General features: G+C 43.2%; 1 protein-coding gene and 1 long non-coding RNA gene across 3 annotated transcripts; one reads left to right on the forward strand and one right to left on the reverse strand.

Moving 5' to 3' along the window:
• Positions 1-1,835: 1,835 nt before the first annotated feature.
• Positions 1,836-3,787, forward strand: hoxb1a (homeobox B1a). Its single transcript, XM_063217833.1, has 2 exons — positions 1,836-2,484; positions 3,465-3,787. The coding sequence occupies exons 1-2, from the start codon at positions 1,836-1,838 to the stop codon at positions 3,785-3,787; spliced, it is 972 nt and encodes a 323-aa protein (XP_063073903.1).
• A 1,975-nt stretch (positions 3,788-5,762) lies between these two features.
• Positions 5,763-10,037, reverse strand: LOC134438501 (uncharacterized). 2 transcript variants are annotated; one of them, XR_010032598.1, is made up of 3 exons: positions 9,744-10,037; positions 7,569-7,662; positions 5,763-6,135 (listed from the first exon to the last, which is right to left on the reverse strand). It is a non-coding gene; the product is annotated as an uncharacterized LOC134438501 (long non-coding RNA). The 2 variants fall into 2 exon arrangements; XR_010032603.1 differs by having other exon boundaries at positions 5,763-6,252.
• Between the last annotated feature and the right edge of the window lie 8,408 nt (positions 10,038-18,445).

The raw sequence follows: 18,445 nt of genomic DNA on the forward strand, positions 1-18,445 counted from the left end.
CTCAATATTTCAATGAGGACTTGGAGATGTCATGCCCACGGGTGATGAGCCAAGGATAAAATCCCTCCGTGTTTAATGGTAGGCCTAAGCAACACGAAATAGGAATATGGATATATCGATACCCTAACCGGTAGTCCAATAAATCACTTTAAGTAACTTGCTGTTATGCAGACCAGCACGGGTGTAATTTTAAGTGTGGATGGTGGGGACATGTCCATACCCATTTTGAGATGAATCTAGCTGATCCCCACCACCTTTTCCAAAAATATAGTGGAAAGAATAGTTGACCCAGACAATTTGCCATAATGTCCCCACCACTTTATGTAGACCAATTAATAATAATAATAAAAAAAACAACGGACTCTTTATATTTGTTTTGATTTGTAGGCTTTTACATTGTATGTATATTAAAACATTAACTAACATTTGCTGTTGTTGCTGGGACGTCTATATGTGATGGGTAGGTGAAGACCAGCATCTTGTGGCTCGTCTGACAAAGAAAACAACGTCACCAAGGCAAAATAACACACTCCTCGGTTTGAACTTTTGCCCGACAGAGACCGTTCCTTTCCCGGTGACACTAGCAAACACCAAAACAGCCTGACAAGTTACAAATTACTGTGGGCGTCATATTGTTAACCGCTCTTGTCGGCTATGTCGCATCCAACAAATATGTAAGAAACGCCGTGTTCTCCTCATTGAGCGTGGGCTTGTTGATGAAGAGAGCTACTTTCTTAGCCATTGTCACCGGAATTAATAATTAGCTTCTCCATTTCCTCGCGACCATGTTATCCGCCAACGCATGTCAGGCCACCAGTCCTCCTCCATCTTCACAAACATCACAGCCTCTTGTTGTTAACAAACACGGAAACGTCCCTTCTTACTTCACATTCACTGCACGTCTCCAGCTTGAATTCGGGCGTTGATACTTGACTGCTAATCTCTCAATGGGAATTATTATCCAATATTCCAAAATCAATAGCAGGCTCCCCTCAACACATGACTAGAATGTGCGACTGCACATCCACCGCAGTGTGGTCTACATTACAAAATATGTTTTTTTTTTTTTTTTTTTTTTAACCAGCGACGGGGAATTAGCAGAGGGCTTGCTGTCGGCTTAATTTTGTTTCTGTAACAGATCATTCTTCTAATTCAATTACATGCACCAGATGCAGGCAAGGCCCAATCTGAAAGGTTGCATTATCCTGCCTTTTCCAGTGTTAAACAAATTCCATCAAGGAAACCGGTAGTGTGCTGTGTGGAAGTCTTCAATGAGTAGACATTTACAGACTGTGTTTATGACTAATAGCCTACGCCTTTACAGGTGCAACGCATGGTTAAGGAAGGTATGAGTTATTGGTTGTTGGACCTATGTTTTCGTGTTTTAACATTAGTGAGAATGTTTAAAAGGTAGGGGGGGAAACAAGCAGAGGAGAGAGGCGAGTGGAAACTTCCATGGTAAATCTTTTTGGACCACTGTTTCTTTATTTCTTTCTTCGCTGTTAGGGAGAGCCTTTCTTACAGGGCTTGACATATACGTGCTGTTATCAGATTGATGGGCTAGTTTGATTGAAGTGGCTTTGTCATGCAAATGTCAGGCGCGTGATGGATGGTCACCGTGCGCTGACAAACTTCTGGACGTCCCTTCACCATTGGCGCCGTGACGGGTCACGTGACGAGCAGCTGAGGTAAAACTGTGTTATAGGGAAGCACGGGCAGAATACTTAGGAGGTAAGCGTTTTTTTCCTTCTCTTCTGTATGACATACTACCGAGAGGTTGCAGGGCAAGAGGCTTTCCCCACGCTGCAGGTTGACCTACCCAACATCAATTGCGCATGGACAATTCCAGAATGAACTCTTACCTGGAGTACACTGTTTGTAACCGTGGGACTAACACCTACTCTCCCAAGTCTGGATATCACCACTTGGAGCAGGGCTTCTCGGGCCCTTTCCACACGAGTTCAGGTGCTACAACGAATGATGGCTATACGTCGGATGGGCGGCTGTTCGTGGGTGGAAACGGCCCAACAGTGGCCTCCCAACATCAGCACCAGAACAGCGGCTACTCGCATCACCAGCCTCAGCCCCATCATCACACAGCCATGGGCCTGCCTTACAACACCCCTGCAGCCACCACGGGCTACGGACCGCAGTCATGTGCCACTCAGGACTATGGACATCATCAGTACTACTTAAATCACGACCAGGATGCTATGTACTATCAATCACAGGGCTTCGGCGGTCCCGGTGTGGGACCCAACTACGGGTCGCTGGCTGGGACTTACTGTGGAGCGCAGGGGGCCGTCCCATCAGCACCGTATCAGCACCACGGCTGCGAGGGCCAAGACCATCATCGAGGTTACTTACAGGGCACCTATGCAGACATATCGGTCGCGCATCAGGGCAGAGAGACAGAGACTGATCAAAAGCCACCGGGGAAGACTTTCGACTGGATGAAAGTCAAAAGGAACCCACCGAAAACTGGTGAGTTATTATAACCGTTGTTTTGTTTGTTACTTTAAGGTTATGAGGAAATGCTTAATTTAAACTGTTGGTGTTACGTAATCTGCGCGTGACGTGCACTAGGTACCGTTGCTAAGAGTTTCCAGACTTGTGCAACACAGAGGGAATTACTTGTATCTCTGAGACATACCATGTGCTGCTCACTTCGCCTGGCCCCCAAACAGTTTGATATCTCAACCCAGACGCGCCTTGCAGAGACTTGGCCTGTGTAGACCACAAGCTTCCCCCTCTCTCTCTCCCTCCCCCAACCAGACCCACTTGCACTAATGCATCGAGCAGACGTGCTTTCTTTCTCCATAGGAAATGCCCCAGCCCTGTTATCTTTAACTTCTACCAGGTCTCCCCGGGCCGGACTGCACTCGTTTTTTAGCCCCCATTGTATTCATGCTCTTTTCCTTCCGCGCACTTGTCAAGCTTGTCTTGAGGACTGCGGTTGGCAACATCTCGGCTATTAGCCGACTATAACTCGCCAGCGCCATGCGGATTATTTATTTTAAACCCCAAATCAGAGGTAGCAGCATGTCCAATATACGCTCATAAAAGCAGCTGTCGGGAACATAAATGTAATTGCATCGGGGAGAATGGCCCGATATCTCCCATGCGCTCTGAGAGGGCATAATAGTGGGAAGTGCTGAGATCATACTGTTTGAACATGATAGCCTGTTGAAGCTCTGTGTTTGCCAATTTCACTTTCTGATAAAGGGCCTTGACGAATGACAAATATTTTCTCTCACAAGCTTGACATTAACTCATACTAAATTTACCTGTTATACGATACCAACAATGATTATTCTTTTTGTATAAGTGGGGTTTAAAGAGGCGATGAAAACGTTTTTTTTCTGTTAATAAAGAACATCCTAAATGCTGTCCATTGCATAAACATAGCGACGGATCATAAGTGCCCAAAACCCAAGACTGACTTTCCGTGTGTTGTTTTGCAGCTAAAGTCGCCGATTATGGCCTGGGCCCACAGAGCGCCATCAGGACCAACTTCACCACCAAGCAACTGACAGAGCTCGAGAAGGAGTTCCACTTCAGCAAGTACCTCACGCGAGCCAGGCGCGTGGAAATAGCTGCCACCCTTGAGCTGAACGAGACCCAGGTTAAGATATGGTTCCAGAACCGGAGGATGAAACAGAAGAAGCGCGAGAAGGAAGGTCTCGCTCCGACCTCGTGCGCAACGGGCTCGAGCAACGACTTGGATGAGAATTCTGACCATTCCACCTCCACCTCCCCCGGGGCATCACCCAGCTCCGAGATTTAATGGGTCTGATTTAAGACGGAACTTGTGGCACAAAGTCACCAAAAAACAAAATGTGAGGTTAAAAAAACACAATTATGGTCGATAATGGCGACATAGACCCGTCCTATGCAACACGTTTGGTATTGTGTTGGGGGCCTTGGCAGCTTTTTCTGCACCAGTGAATCCCTTGATGCGACCCATGTTAGATTCACAGCTGATGACGCGAGAGAAGCATCCATTTTGTGTGGAAGATTGTACTTTCAGAGTCAGAATACAGGGTCTTTCCATAGGGTGCCTACGTATGCAATGCACTTTCAAACGTTTACTAAAATCGAAGTGAGCCTTTATATGTCTTTACAGGGAGCCTTATGGCATAAACTACTTACGACTTGTTCTTTAGAATGTAATTTAGTGATTTTATTTTTATGCCCCATTTGTTTGATCTGTGTACCACTGACAATGTTAAGTCATGAATAATTTGTATACTATTACTTTGTCCTAAATGTTTTTTCTACTTTGGCTTGAAACCCTTTGCACTACGGTTACAGGGTATTTTCTTATCATGTTGGTCAACTAAATTTGTTGTTACATAGGCCTACTTTAACAAATTGATCATTGCCAGATTTCACTTTTCACTTTTTTTGAGAAGCTACGAGTAAAGTTGTATGCATAATTATTTGAAAATGTATTTGTTAATGTGAAACCAGCAACTTGCATAATAGGGCATTTGATTTATGTGGCCATGAGTGAATAGCTATTTATTATTTGTCATCGCATAGAGGGTAACGCTCAGGAACAGGCTATCATGCAATGTTAATGCACCTGCTCCTAGCAAAGAATCTGTTTTACAAAACGCGATAGCTTAATTGGCCAGCGCAACTATGGCATCACAGCCTTTTAAAAGTAGCCTACTATGAACCGGTGTCTTGTTTTGGAGCGGGACTACTGAATGTATTTCTTAGAATGTGTTCACGGGCCGACTGAGTTTTATTAGTTGTCCGTGTGTCTTATTCAGAATCCCCAATAATAGTCCCACTTTCTGACTTTTTCCATCTCTGCATCTACCTCAAATAAATTCCAATCTTTTACAAAATCTGTGTGTTAGTGTGTAAATGTTTGGACAAAGGATTTTTTGGATTTTTGCTTTCGATCCTGAGAAAATAATATAACTTTGTTCTGGGAAAATATAGGTATATATTAATCGGTAAAAGTGGATTACTTTTACTATGATACATCTACAAGTTATGACCATGGTATAGGTCCTTCGCTACCTGTCCATGTAACACTGCGCAAATCCCACTTTTCACACAGAACATAAATCTGCCGTGAGGATTCATTGGGGAGAATCCGTGTTTGGACTGGGTCTGGTTTCACCCCTGCACGCGGGAGAGGGCTGGGGTTGCAGTCAGCGCAGCTCCTTGCTGTGTGCCGAGCAGCGCGTGGAATGCAGCAGAGCATTCTTGATGGCTGGCGCTGACCTTTTTACCTCGCGACGCCTCTGGGATATCTAAACATGTAAACAGACTCCGTCACCGACCAATAGTCTCTGTTAGGAGCGTTGAGGCCTGTACACATTTAGCTAATAAACCCCAACTAGTGGGAGTAGGGGTTTAAAATACTCTACTCATAATGGTAAATATAAATAATACTGGCTAAGCTGCCCATGCTGTATTCGTGCACTTGTGCGTAATTTGGACATTTGCGCACCGCAGAAAACCGAAGTTGTATGACTAGTAGGCTAGTTGTATGCTACTAATACATCGGTGTTTGAAAAAAAAAAACATTTATCTTGATGGTTGAAAACTTTATTATGAAAGCTACAGCCTAAGTCTTATACCAAACTCATTCCATATCGCACCAAATCACCCATGCCGGTAACATGATCTTAGATTTTTTTTCAAGTGGTATGCTACATTAAATTATTCTGGCTATGACAGGGAAATGGCATTCAAAGTTTTAAGTGAATAAATAAAGAGACTAAAATGAGAAAACAAAGTAGGTCATTATGCCTGGTTCTTTAGTGCTTCTGGGTTATGAATTACAATGTCATAGAAATAAAACTCGACTGAACACCAATGTTGTGAAATTATCATTGTTGTAATGGTCCGTCGTGGTTTGCTGCCAAGATCCTTTGGCTTGCTCACAAGCCTCCGTGGTCCAACGAAAGAGTACTTTTTAAGGGCCTGAGTGACGAGCATGCTGCCCCTTGCCAGAAGCACTGTTGTCCGGGCCAGCTACCCCGCCATCCAGTCAGTGAAGCAGACATTTTCTTTTTTCCAACGGGAACAAGTTACTTCGCCACAAGACTGATGTTGCATTTCAATTCTCGATGTGGAGTAGCGCCAAGCCGGTTCCCCAGTGTGTAGAGACTGTGTGAAGGCAAAGGACCACGAGCCCCAACAGATGAATGCGCGAGCCAGTTTATCTTCTCCTGTGCACACACCACCACGTCACGTGACGGCTACACAATGAATAGCTCGTGTAGCCTGTGACATGGATTTATATTGATGGAGGGAACTCTTTCACGTTAGAAAGCGTTGCCAAAACGTATTCGCATCAGTAATTATGTAATCAAGGTATACTTTTAACGCAATGTAATCGCATATTTGAAATTGACTTTTTATTAGGGATAGCAGAATAAAATGCCCAAGTTTTGTTATTATTATATTCATATTGTTAGCTATCTGGTGCCATTTATCACAACCAAATATGACAATGCCTCTTCCATGATTGTTATTCTGAAAGCAAAGTGAACATCTGGGCTACTGCAGAGATTTGAATATATCCCTCTCTGGCCAACATTTGTTTTCTCTCGTATGGCAGCCTCAGTGCCAAGTAACATGCTAAGCAACAGGTGCACAAACAGCCAGCAGCAACAAAATAGTCATTTGACAGTAGCCTAATGCATTACAGGAGTTATTTTACAGCCTAGACAATTTAATTAGTAAACTATAGTTGCCAGCCTCATAGCCTGAGTTATATCGGGTCTGTTCTCTAGCTTAAAACTTGTGCCACTATCATTATGTCCTATCTGGCTGAAAGGGTGCATCAAATTATTGTCTCTATGGAATATCAGATAGCCTACCTGACAGGTGTTTTAACATTCTGAAACTCATAAATTGTCATCCAATTTAGTGCTATCGATATCCATGCGTGACTCTTGGCTGCAATATTATCCTATAGGCTATGTCGTCTGTGACATAATATAGGCCTATGCACTATAGGAAACAGTAAACAAACCAACCCAAACTGAAATGGAATACCTGTCCCCCAACTAACAAACACCTTTGCCATGCCAGTATAGATTCCCTTGGCTACATTGTAACACTTATTGCATGCATGATGTGAAGCGTTACATTTTGGCAATACATCTTCCAGAATGTATGGGAAAACGGATGCAGCAGCCAGCAGCCTAAACGTCGCAGGCATCGGATCAGCTGGCGCACCTGACACAGGTGATCTCACTAATTAGCACATATGTCTACCTGAATAGTAATGCAATTCAGCTGGTAGCCTGCAGGGAATTAGCTAGAACCATCCTGGAAGAAGTGTAACTTTCCAAGCCCACGTTTATTTTCGTATGCCAACTCGCGGCTGAAAGGGTGTCCAAATCACAAGAGGAGACAGCAATAATGTGCGGGCAATCCGTGACGCATTTTACCCATACTGAAAAGACTGCACATTCATTTTTGTGTTGGACAGTTTGTGTCATGTATCATGCGTAACAGATCATTGTAATACCGAATCGACTTGTGGGCTAATACACAAACATGATTAGAGAGTTGATCAGTTCAGAACTTACTGTGAACATCATAGGCAGTTTGAGAAGACGCCCCAGCAGGTGCATGCATGGTCCATCATCAGTCAGTGCTGTTGGCTGACACATTGGAGAGAATCTGCAACACATGTAACTTGTCAAAGGGTGGGGGTGACCTGAATCTGGCAAATTGTTTGGCCATCATATGCAGTGTTTCCCACAGAAATTTTGGAAACTATGGGGGCAGCCGGGGTTTATTTTGCCCCGTGGGGGGGGGGGGGTTGTATTCTTGCAGCGTAAATGCAAAACGGCAAAACAATGACTACAGTATGACAGTGGCGCATGGAGAAACTGTAGGCCTGGGCCTATATTTCAACCATTTATATTTTGAGAATTAAGGCTACATAAGATTTTACCCATGACTTGTATAATAGTAGTACATTGTCATTGTCAAAAAATGCAGTACAGTGAATAATTTCTGTTTACAACACAGTTTCATTCGTCCCTCATGCAGGGGTCTGGGAAACAATAATAAAACAAAATAGGAGCAGAGATAAGAATTTAAGAGCACTGTGAAATTGTTAACGCATAGACAAAAAGGGTCTTAGAGGGTAGGCTATGCCTTTTCCCCCACACATATCTGTAGGCGTACACATTCTTCATGAGGGGTGCTGGTCACAGGGACAGTTTTTTCCAAATTCCTCCCATTAAAAGGGCTGAACAACATATTACACATTTATGTCTATATTCACATTCATTACACATTAATTTCTATATGCAGCCCGATGTCTCCTCTGCTGTGTCATGTCTGTCACCAAACTCATTACAACTGTAAAACAAAGCCTAGGGAGTGTTAGTAAACTCATCCCAACTGTCCCTTCTCTGAAGGTTTTTTATGTTGCTACAACAACTTGACTAGGCTTTTGATCCCTGTCTTTCAAGCACTTGTGGTTCTCTCTATAGCAGGGGTGCCCAACCTTTTTTTAACCAAGATCTACTTTTGAAGTTGATGGTCTGCCGTGACCTACCAAGTCAAATTTAAGGATGTCAGTATAAAAATTTAAGATCACCATTTATTAATCACCATTATTATGAACAAAATGTTTTTAGTAGGCTACTATGGCCGTATCTTTTCAGTGTGTTTTTAAAGTGTGTTGAATAGCCTATCTTTACAAAGCAATGCAGCACTGATAGTATGCAGAGATAATTTCAGTCATACACAAGTCATAAACAACTGAAACAATTTCAAAATGATAAACATTTGGTATATAAAAGGCACATAGGCCCTATTTCTAAAATATGATGAAGCTTTATCATGCCTTCAGTGGTATAGGCTACAAATTAAAAAGGGCTCAGAAATTCACAATTTGTTATGGGTAAATAGTAGGCTACTATGAGAGAGAGAGACAGAGAGACAGAGAGACAGAGAGAGAGAGCAATGAGAGAACTCATTGGATTGGTTAACACCCCTTTTAAGAGTGACTTCTTCTATGAAGGTTTTTTTTTTCAGCTCTCTGGGGCAGTAGCACAGCAAAGGCTTTCTATTGTGAGTTTGGCCAATCGTTTTGTCCACAACTGAAGCACGAAACAGCACAAATTGAAGTGAATTCCATACATGTCAACAACAAACATTTCCTTTACACGCGGCACGCGATGTAAACGCAGTTAGCGATGATGCATGCGACTAGCGATTTGGACGAAGATCCTCGCATATCGGCGTGTCATAACGCATCGTTGCGCACATGTTCTGTTACTCACCCGATGTTACATGTGTGCACACATGAATCAACTGTAATAGGCCTACCCTTACGGTCACTTCCTAATGCTTTCCCCTCATTCTGTTACCGTGGGACTACTTATCTAACCAATACAGAGTCTGTATGTATTTACTCAAGGAGGAAAATGCGAAGGAAATTCAAAATCGTAATTCAAATCGTTTTTAACAAAAACGGATATCGTTTAAAAAAATTAAAAAAAGTAAAAAAAAAAAAGAAAAAAAAAAAAATTTTTTTTTTTTTTTTACATTTTCGTAAACTATGGCGGCCAAATTTAAACTATGGCGGGCCGCCATAGTTTCCTCAATGTATGGGAAACACTGATATGCTAACATTTTGCATTAGAAAACTAGTAATATGTGAATGGCAAGCTCACTGACGTCCCAGACAGAGCTAATGCAATGAAGTAACTACTGTATGCCCATTCAAATCGTCCACACATTACCTGGTCTTTTTGGAACGTCACAGCATTATGTCCCCAAAATGTTTCAGTCGGCCCACCACTGTCCGGATGAGTGACTAGGAACCACTACATAATCTTCACAACGTAGCTCAAACGTTTTGGGATGTAGACTGGAAGGTTAACGACGGATTATGTCATGTTTGATACAGGCCTCGTCACATTTTCGATATGTTCAATGTCGTACGGGGGGAAATGCTTGCCAGTTATGTGCCAGTCTATCAACGCTGCATGAAATGCATTTTCAAAACAACAGCACCGTGATCTGCGGCTGCGCGCCCAAATGGACCCCAACTAGGCCTGTCACCATAGTGCCTGCTGCCGGTAAGTTATGTCCCCGAGCCCAGGCCTACATACCAGAAAACATTTTAACGAGGTTCTGGCCAAGCTAACGACCACACACACCTCCTTGATTTCCTTTGAGATCAAATTGGATTTTGAAGACGCGTTAACTGCCTTAAAAGAGAGTATGTAGAAGTAGAAAGTTATGGCATAGGGTTGGGGACTCAGAAAGTAGTTCTTCAGACGTAAACTGCACATTGCTGTTATGAATTTGTTTTATAAAATTAACCAGAACTTCGTAGCTGATATAATAATGACGTCATAGAATGAAAATTAAAATTAGGCTGTAGAAGTCCAGATTTTTAAGTTCAAGTTTTTAAGCCCAAGTGATACAGTAGCCTATGTTTACAATACCGGTAGAAAAGTGAAGGCAATAATTATGCACTGCTGGATGATTTGGAAATGATTAAATGCATATTAGCCTTCCTTTTGTAGGCCTATTAGACACACAAATTGGCTTTTGGGGACATCCCTCAGCTTAAAGGCCTACGTGCACAATCATAGAAATGGCATTTTCCTCCTATTCCATGGAGGCTATATGATTAAATTGGTCAAATATTCTGTTAACAAATACCCAGGTTCATGTTCCCCCACTCCTTTGCAGAACAACTCAGTCGTCATAATAAGTCTCTGGTACTATGTCTCACCAAAATGTATCCAATGTAATGAATTGCTCTTTTATCACCATCATATTGTTTCATTTTATGTAGCCCAAGCTGTCCTTTATTTATTTATTTATTTATTTATTTATGTATGTATTTATTAATCCATTTATTTGTTATTTATTTCGGAAAATTATATATATATATACTTTTACATGTAGGCCCTATTACAAAAAATGTATTTTACTTGTGTCTGACAGCGCAGAATGAGAAATTTGACAAGAGCAGAGCTGCCCTCTGGACATTGCGTGCATGAGTGCATGGAAGGCTCATGGAAGCTAATGTTCATGTCCACATGGCGTAAAAGCCGTTATCGGTGCACCCAGACCCCAGAGCCCCAACCCCCCTCTCCCTCCACCCTCCACCCTCCTGCCTGCCCATGGCGCGGCTCCCACATCTCAGCAAATCCGCCCTCTCCGTCAGCACATAAAACAGAGCCGATGAGCGCAGAAGCCTTCAGCCCCCTGAACTTGGGAAGAGTTATGGGAAAGAAAACAGAAGTCAGGGGGGTTACCCAATGAGTTCACCCTGCAAGAATCTCACCATGCACATCATGGTCCAACAGACACGCACGCACAGCTTCTCTTCCGTCCACACAAATTTCCCTTTTACATTGCAGACCAGCATTCACACACACCTAAATCTATCCACCCAATTAGTGTGTGCATATCTTGCATTCAGTGGGATTGCCGCAGGTGAGTGTGTGGGTGGTGAGTGTTTTCTGCAGGACAATTGGATTGCGTTTTTGGGGTGGGTAGGTGCTGACAATAGGAGCGGAGGTGGGTATCAGGGCACGTTGGGTTAAATGGGACGATGGGTGGGTGTATGGGGGTGGGGGGGGGTGTAAGTGAACATTTGAGGATGCGGAAACGAGTTTGGCGTTTTTTGTGCGTGTGTGCTCTCTCTCTTTCTCTCGTGGCCTCACCTCTTCTGCAAAGTTTACGCGGACTTGACAGTTCCATTCCATCCCTCGGCCCTCTGACGGACTGCTTCAATATTTACTCAGGCGGATAGGTTTGCCCAGGGCCCTGCCTCCAACCGCCCGCTCTGCCTGCCCACTCTCCAGGCCCAGGTTCACACAGAGTTCAGGCCCAAATTAATTCAAGAGAGGCGGGGGTCAGGCTGTCAGAAGCCGCGATGAGCTTCCATCTAGCCGGGGTCAACCGCAGTTCTCGCTCTCCAGCCCATGCCCCGGGCCACCTCTCCAGGGTCTTCACTCGGCCCTGTCCGCACTGAGAAAGACTCACCTTCGTCTGCCCTCCACCGTGCCCCCCCCCCCCTCACCTCTTCGCTCCAGAGTCCGCGATGTTTCTTTCTTACACTAAATATCCATTCTGTTATGGAAGTCGTCGGAAAGAACAATAGTTTCTGACCGAAACCCATCGACCGAAAGGCGGTGTTTTTTTTTTCAAACGTGTTCACGCCACAATTCACTGTCCGTGGATAATTGCAATACATATTTTGCGACGTTTATGGTTAAACCTACTTTTAGATATAAGCGTGGTGATAACAGAATAGCCTATAAGAAGATTAGGCTAATAGGCTAAACTTGCTAGAAAGAAATATCACAGTGAGTGAGGCCTATCTCATAATTTCTTTAGCAAGTGCCCTGCAGCACTACATTTGATTTCACAAATTAAATACACCTACTTATAATTTTAAATATGTGATTAAGAATGTAGGCCATAAACCCTGAAGATCAAACTGTGTATTTTTGATTGATCATTATTTTCCACAACATGCATTGGCCTAATAGGCCCAAATTAGCGACTTTCACAATATAGCCCAAGTTGTTGTAGGGTAGACATAGATTTAGTCTATTCAAAACATAGCCTACAATATAAAGTTTTTTTTTATAATAAATAATAAATTCACAATACTGTAGGCCTATGTTTCAAAATGGTAATGCTTTGTGATCAACGAAAGTAGTAACCTATGAAACCTGTTGATTCCATAACTTCTGCTTTCGTAGTTCCCTTGCAAATGTGAATTCCTCATGCGCAAATACTGGTAATAGGCCTATGCAAATAATAACGATAATAATATAAATAATAATAATACAAATAATATTAATAATAATAATAATAATAATAATAATAATGATAATGATAATAATAATTGCCATCGTCATTATTATGGTCAGATTTATGCTGTAAATCATAGGCCTATTCAGTTGTAAAACCTCACGTTATAAGAATACAAAGCCCTTTGTGTAATGACTTTGTTGTTACCAGTTGCCCAAATAGTTTACTTGTAATTAATAATGAATAATTAAGTCACACTGATTTATAAGTGTATAATATGTTACTAAATGACTAAGACCAATTCCTTTGTTTCCATAATTGAACATAGGCTGTTTACAGAAGTAGGCTGAAACTTAACATTTAATTGAAATACATGTCTGAATGTTGCTGGATGTTTTAACCTGTAGCCTACTTAACATGTGTAAACTTCATTTAGATTAAGCCATTATTCAAATAGTATTTTACAGTAGACTATGACTTCTATGAAAAGTTAATCTGAACAGGATTATGTATCATCATACCACAGCACTTGCGACATAACAATTGGGCCTAATGATTGTAGGCCTTTTTTTTTTTTTTAATGAAAAACAAAAACAAAAAAAACAGCAACAACAACAACAACCATAAAAAAACTTCCAGGCTACTGTTAGTATCAACATACTGTAAATCATAGTTTTAGTGATTTCAGGTTCTTTGTGAGTGTATGCAGGTTTCCTAAAACACAGCCAAAGCACAGACATACTCCTCCTCAGAGTGACTCCTCTCGGGTGTTTGCCCTGGCGATGTGAACCCGACTAAAAAAGTGGCTTTTCCACACAATCCATCAAACTCAGGCAGCAGAAAGCCTCTCTCAGCAGGCCGTCATGGTTCATACAACTGAATATGTTAAGAAACGCCGCTGAACTTTACACGACCCCACGGCTCGTCCAGTCTCCTAGCCCATGCAAAAACCACAAGCAGCTCATCCCCAACTTTGATTTTTTTTTTCTTCATCCGGAGGAAAAAAACAAAAAAAAAACCAAGATGATCTTCACTACCAAAGTTCAGTCAAAGTTGTTCACATGCATTATTTCATAGTTGCCTTTTTTGACTGGCGGCAGGCAACAGAAAAGACAACTGACCTCCAACCTGTAAACTGTGAAACTAAAGTTTCCATTTTAAAGAGTGAATATTTTGCAGTTTTTTTGTTGTGGCCTATTTTCAGATATGAGAAACGTAGAAAAGACAAGGAGAAAGAAGAGCAGAGGCAGTCATTTCTGCTTTGCATCACATTCTTGGGTGAATTCAGAGCAAAAGGTTATCAGTGCCAAATGCCTGTCAGGGCTATAAGGAAGGCCAGAGAAGCACCTCAGAACTCCCCAGTTGGGCCCAGTGCTCAGCTCAACCCTGTGATGGCGGGACACCCAGCCCAGACCAAGGCCCAGCCTTCAACCCTGTGACATGGACGCGTATAACTCAACAGGAGCTGACTGCACACACTACTCTGTGTCCCCCATAATGTGGCATTACAACGTTACATCTACGTAGCTGACGCTCGCATACAAGAACGAGTCCTATCGCCCCCCTCTTGTCCCCTTTAGCATGATGTCTAGTCTCAGGGGCGCTGACACCTTTAGCCGGGCCCAGGACAAAGTCATTTGAAAGGGCCCCCCAGCCCCATTGATACAATGTAATGAGGACCCAATTCTGGGAACCCTCTCTCCCTGGGCCCCGGGACAACTGTCCTTTTTATCCCCCCTGTCTGCGCCCCTGTCTAGACTTAAGAAAAAAGACCAGCTGCACCAGCCATGAACCGTGACAATGCATCACCCATAAGCATCGACGGTAATATCGATAGTTCATGGTATATGGACGTGTCATGGCGTGGACCCGCTGTAGTGTTCTCACTTGGCACGGGTGACAGAGACACATTTAAGAAGCTGAATGGCCATGTTGTCATCTGCACCTCAACGAAAGGTCCGCGGCACGCTTACGTCACACACACACACGCACGCACGCACGCACATGCGCGCGCGCACACACACACACACACACACACACACACACACACACACACACACACACACACACTCTCTCTCTCTCTCTCCATCTCTATTTCTCTCTCTCTCTCTCTGCTGCCTTAAGGGACTCCAGGATGAAGGTTTGAACTGCTTATCAGACACAGGGACACTACTGGGTCACTGTAGGGTCAGATGAGTAAGACTGGACAGAAGTGAGTCAAACTTATCAAACTCAAACCGCTGATTAATCCACGTGTGTAATGACAGCAGTGACAGTAGACGAAAGTAATGGCTCTTGGATTAGATGGATTCACTTTTAAAAGAAATCCATAGGATGATGGAGAGCATGGGGGGGCTGAAGCGGAGAGAGAGAGAGAGAGAGAGAGAGAGAGAGAGAGAGAGAGAGAGAGAGAGAGAGAGAGAGAGAGAGAGAGAGAAGGGGAGGGTAGAGAGAAAGAAACGGAGAGGGGGAAAAGAAATCAAGACGGAAAGAGGCAGAGAGAGAGAGATAAAAAAAAATACTTTATATGTGGCGATGACCCCTTGTCCTTACTCCAGGTGGGTTTACATGACTCACCCAAATCAGAACCCACCCCCCAGCACGCACACACACACACACACACACACACACACACACACACACACACACACACACACACACACACACACACACACACACACACACACACACACACACACACACACACTGCCCAAACTACAACAGGCGAGTGTCCACACGCTGTGTTGGTTTGAGGTAAACAGAAACCATTGTGCTAGCTACTATAGCATCATTCAGCACCCAAGTGTGTGTGTGTGTGTGTGTGTGTGTGTGTGTGTGTGTGTGTGTGTGTGTGTGTGTGTGTGTGTGTGTGTGTGTGTGTGTGTGTGTGTGTGTGTGTGAGGGTGTTGCATTAGCAGCTGTGGCTACAAGAGTAAACAGTGCGGTGACCTCCAGCTGACCACCACAGCTAGTGGTGATGACACCATGGCCATTGTATTGCCTTCTACTCTGGACTTTGCCATATCATCTGGTGCAATTGGTGTGTGTGTGTGTGTGTGTGTGTGTGTGTGTGTGTGTGTGTGTGTGTGTGTGTGTGTGTGTGTGTGTCTGTGTGTCTGTGTCTGTGTCTCTCTCTGTGTCTGTGTGGACATGTGAATACTTGAATCCTGCAGCACTTTCTCTCAATCATCAGTTGATTGCATATTTTATAGTTTATTTTTTTCTGATTACATTAGTTATACTGTTAATAGGCCTATAACTTTAACTTTTTGGGCATCTGTGGGTTACTTCCAAACACCATCTCACTTTATAGACATAGTGACAAATAAAACACTCTGCTTCTCTTCTCTGTGGCATGTCTCACACTATAGCACAGTGTGAGTGTAGTGCACTGGTCTCCAAACAACGGCCCGCGGGCCAACTGCGGCCCGCGGGCAGCAAATTTCTGGCCCGCCATGAGGTCCTTAAAAATGAAACCATAAATGCGCCTATTTGTGGCCATGCGCGATTTTCGATCACAAAAACGTCAGTTATCTCTCCTAAGCATTCACAAACAGTTAAATCTTATACCAACAGTCTCATGACAGACATTGACAATGAGGGAAAATGGTGAAGTGCAATCTGCTGTCTGCTAGACATCTAGACAAGTCGTTATTTATCATTGCGTTTACCTCGGTCATCAGACCATTCGCAATTGTGCAGTATCGGAGCACTCTCCTCTCTTCTGGTTGAAAATGAGGACAATTCTCTTCTTCCCTATTTTATGTATTTAGCAGGCCAGATACATTTTGTCTTTTGTTTACTCACATTTATGTGAAGTTTGGATGACAATTATCCCGTATTTGGAAGTATCATTTATGCAAGGTAGTAGCCTACATGTAGAGACGTTAACGCAATTCAAGCTCCAGAGAACAGTCGTTTCCAAAAGAAGGGAGGACAAAAACTAAACCAGTTCCTTAAAAATGTCTTGGAAATATATCTGAGTATTCCTGAAGGTCAACGTTGCCTGGGTGCAGCCTGCGCGCCGCGGTGAGCCGCGCCCTTTCTATTAAACCTGGAGAGTCATGAGGCGCGAAGCGCACAGTTATTTAAGCCAAGTCGTCAGAGTTTTCTCAACTCTCTTCTGTTTGCAGATGTAAACGATTCTCCTTTGCTTCTATTGTATGTCTTTGTTATATCAGTTTTGCTTTGTCTTGCACTTGTAATATTCAAGGTCTGGCTGACCGTATCTGTGTTTCTGTATCGCACGTGTATAACTGTATCGCATTCCTAATTTAGCCTATCTGAAGGCGCCACGGGAGCATCTGAGAACAGTAGGCTACCTTGCTCCACCTTACCCCTAACCCGAATTTCAGAAATGTCCAGGAAACATACGTAGGCTAGTAGTTAGGCAGAATAGGGTTTAATATTCCTGATGGCCCACCTCATCTCCCCGACAGCCCCGACGGTGAGCGTGTTTCCCTCTGTTCAACCAGAAGAGTCTTGAGCGCTCAGTTATGCAGTTAGAGCACTCTGTCCTCTGTTAAATGTGGACGATTCTCCTCCCCTGCACTATTTTTGTGTATTTGTGATATCACCCTCTTTGCATTTTAGCTTGCTTACTGTAGTAGCCTATTCTAAATTTGGAGGCTATTTTTTCCCCCGTAGTTTGGTAGGGGCGCGTTATGCGAGATCAGTTGAGCAGAGAATGCATGATACATCGGGGATGCGTTGGAGGAAAACTAATATGACGAAAACGACCGCAATAAAGCAATATATAGACGAGCATTCCTGGAAACTAACTTTTTATCTGCCTGGGTGCCACCTGTGGCATGGGCTTGCGTCTTTTCTGTTCAGGCAGAGGTGAGATGCAGCGCACGAGTTCAATGAGATTTAATCGCTATGGAAATGACTTGTTCCTCGACCGAATTGGGATTTTAGCGCACATATTGACCTATATTTGTTTTAGGTCTTGTCATGTAGCCTAAATCTCTCTCTCCCTCCCTCCGTGACTGAAGTGGCTCTGCTGGAGAGCACGTTCAGCAGTTTAACATGCATTCAGCAGTTGAACGCTCTCTCTCTCTCTCTCTCTCTCTCTCTCTCTCTCTCTCTCTCTCTCTCTCTCTCTCTCTCTCTCTCTCTCTCTCTCTCTCTCTCTCTCTCTCTCTCTCTCTCTCTCTCTCGTTAACCTGTCCACAGTTGGTCTTTATTTACATTCCTCCCTGGCACTATATTGCAACAGCTAATACTAATATTTTAATATTTCAACAGTGTTTCTATTATTTATTTTTATTATTATTATTATTATTTTATTTTTTAAATTATTTTTATTATTTTTGGTGGTCTGGCCCGCGGCCTCGCTTGCTCTACATTATTTGGCCCTTGGGAAAAGTTAATTGGAGACCACTGTTAGCCAGTTAGCAACTTTGGTAGTTCTCAATGGGAAATTGTATTGCAAACAACAAAGTAGCTAATGGAGTTAGCAACTATGGTTTAGAGAAATGCACCCCTGCATTGTATCTGTATGTGATGATTTGTATGTAGGGTTGCCAACTGTCCCTTGAAATAGGTCACGGAATCGTTCCGTAGGCTATTTAGAGATAAATCGCCTACGTATTCCGTATTGAACTGAAGCGGTACGCGGGACGTTAAAATGCGTTAAAATGCAGGAAATTACATC

Source organism: Engraulis encrasicolus, chromosome 2, assembly GCF_034702125.1.
Source record: "Engraulis encrasicolus isolate BLACKSEA-1 chromosome 2, IST_EnEncr_1.0, whole genome shotgun sequence".
NCBI classification, from domain to species: Eukaryota; Metazoa; Chordata; class Actinopteri; order Clupeiformes; family Engraulidae; genus Engraulis; species Engraulis encrasicolus.

Bases quoted from the DNA above. Each gene is read 5' to 3' on its own strand.
- hoxb1a (XM_063217833.1), top strand. From the start codon at position 1,836: ATGGACAATTCCAGAATGAACTCTTACCTGGAGTACACTGTTTGTAAC. The intron at 2,485-3,464 runs GTGAGTTATTAT...GTTGTTTTGCAG, and splicing joins AAGGAACCCACCGAAAACTG to CTAAAGTCGCCGATTATGGC.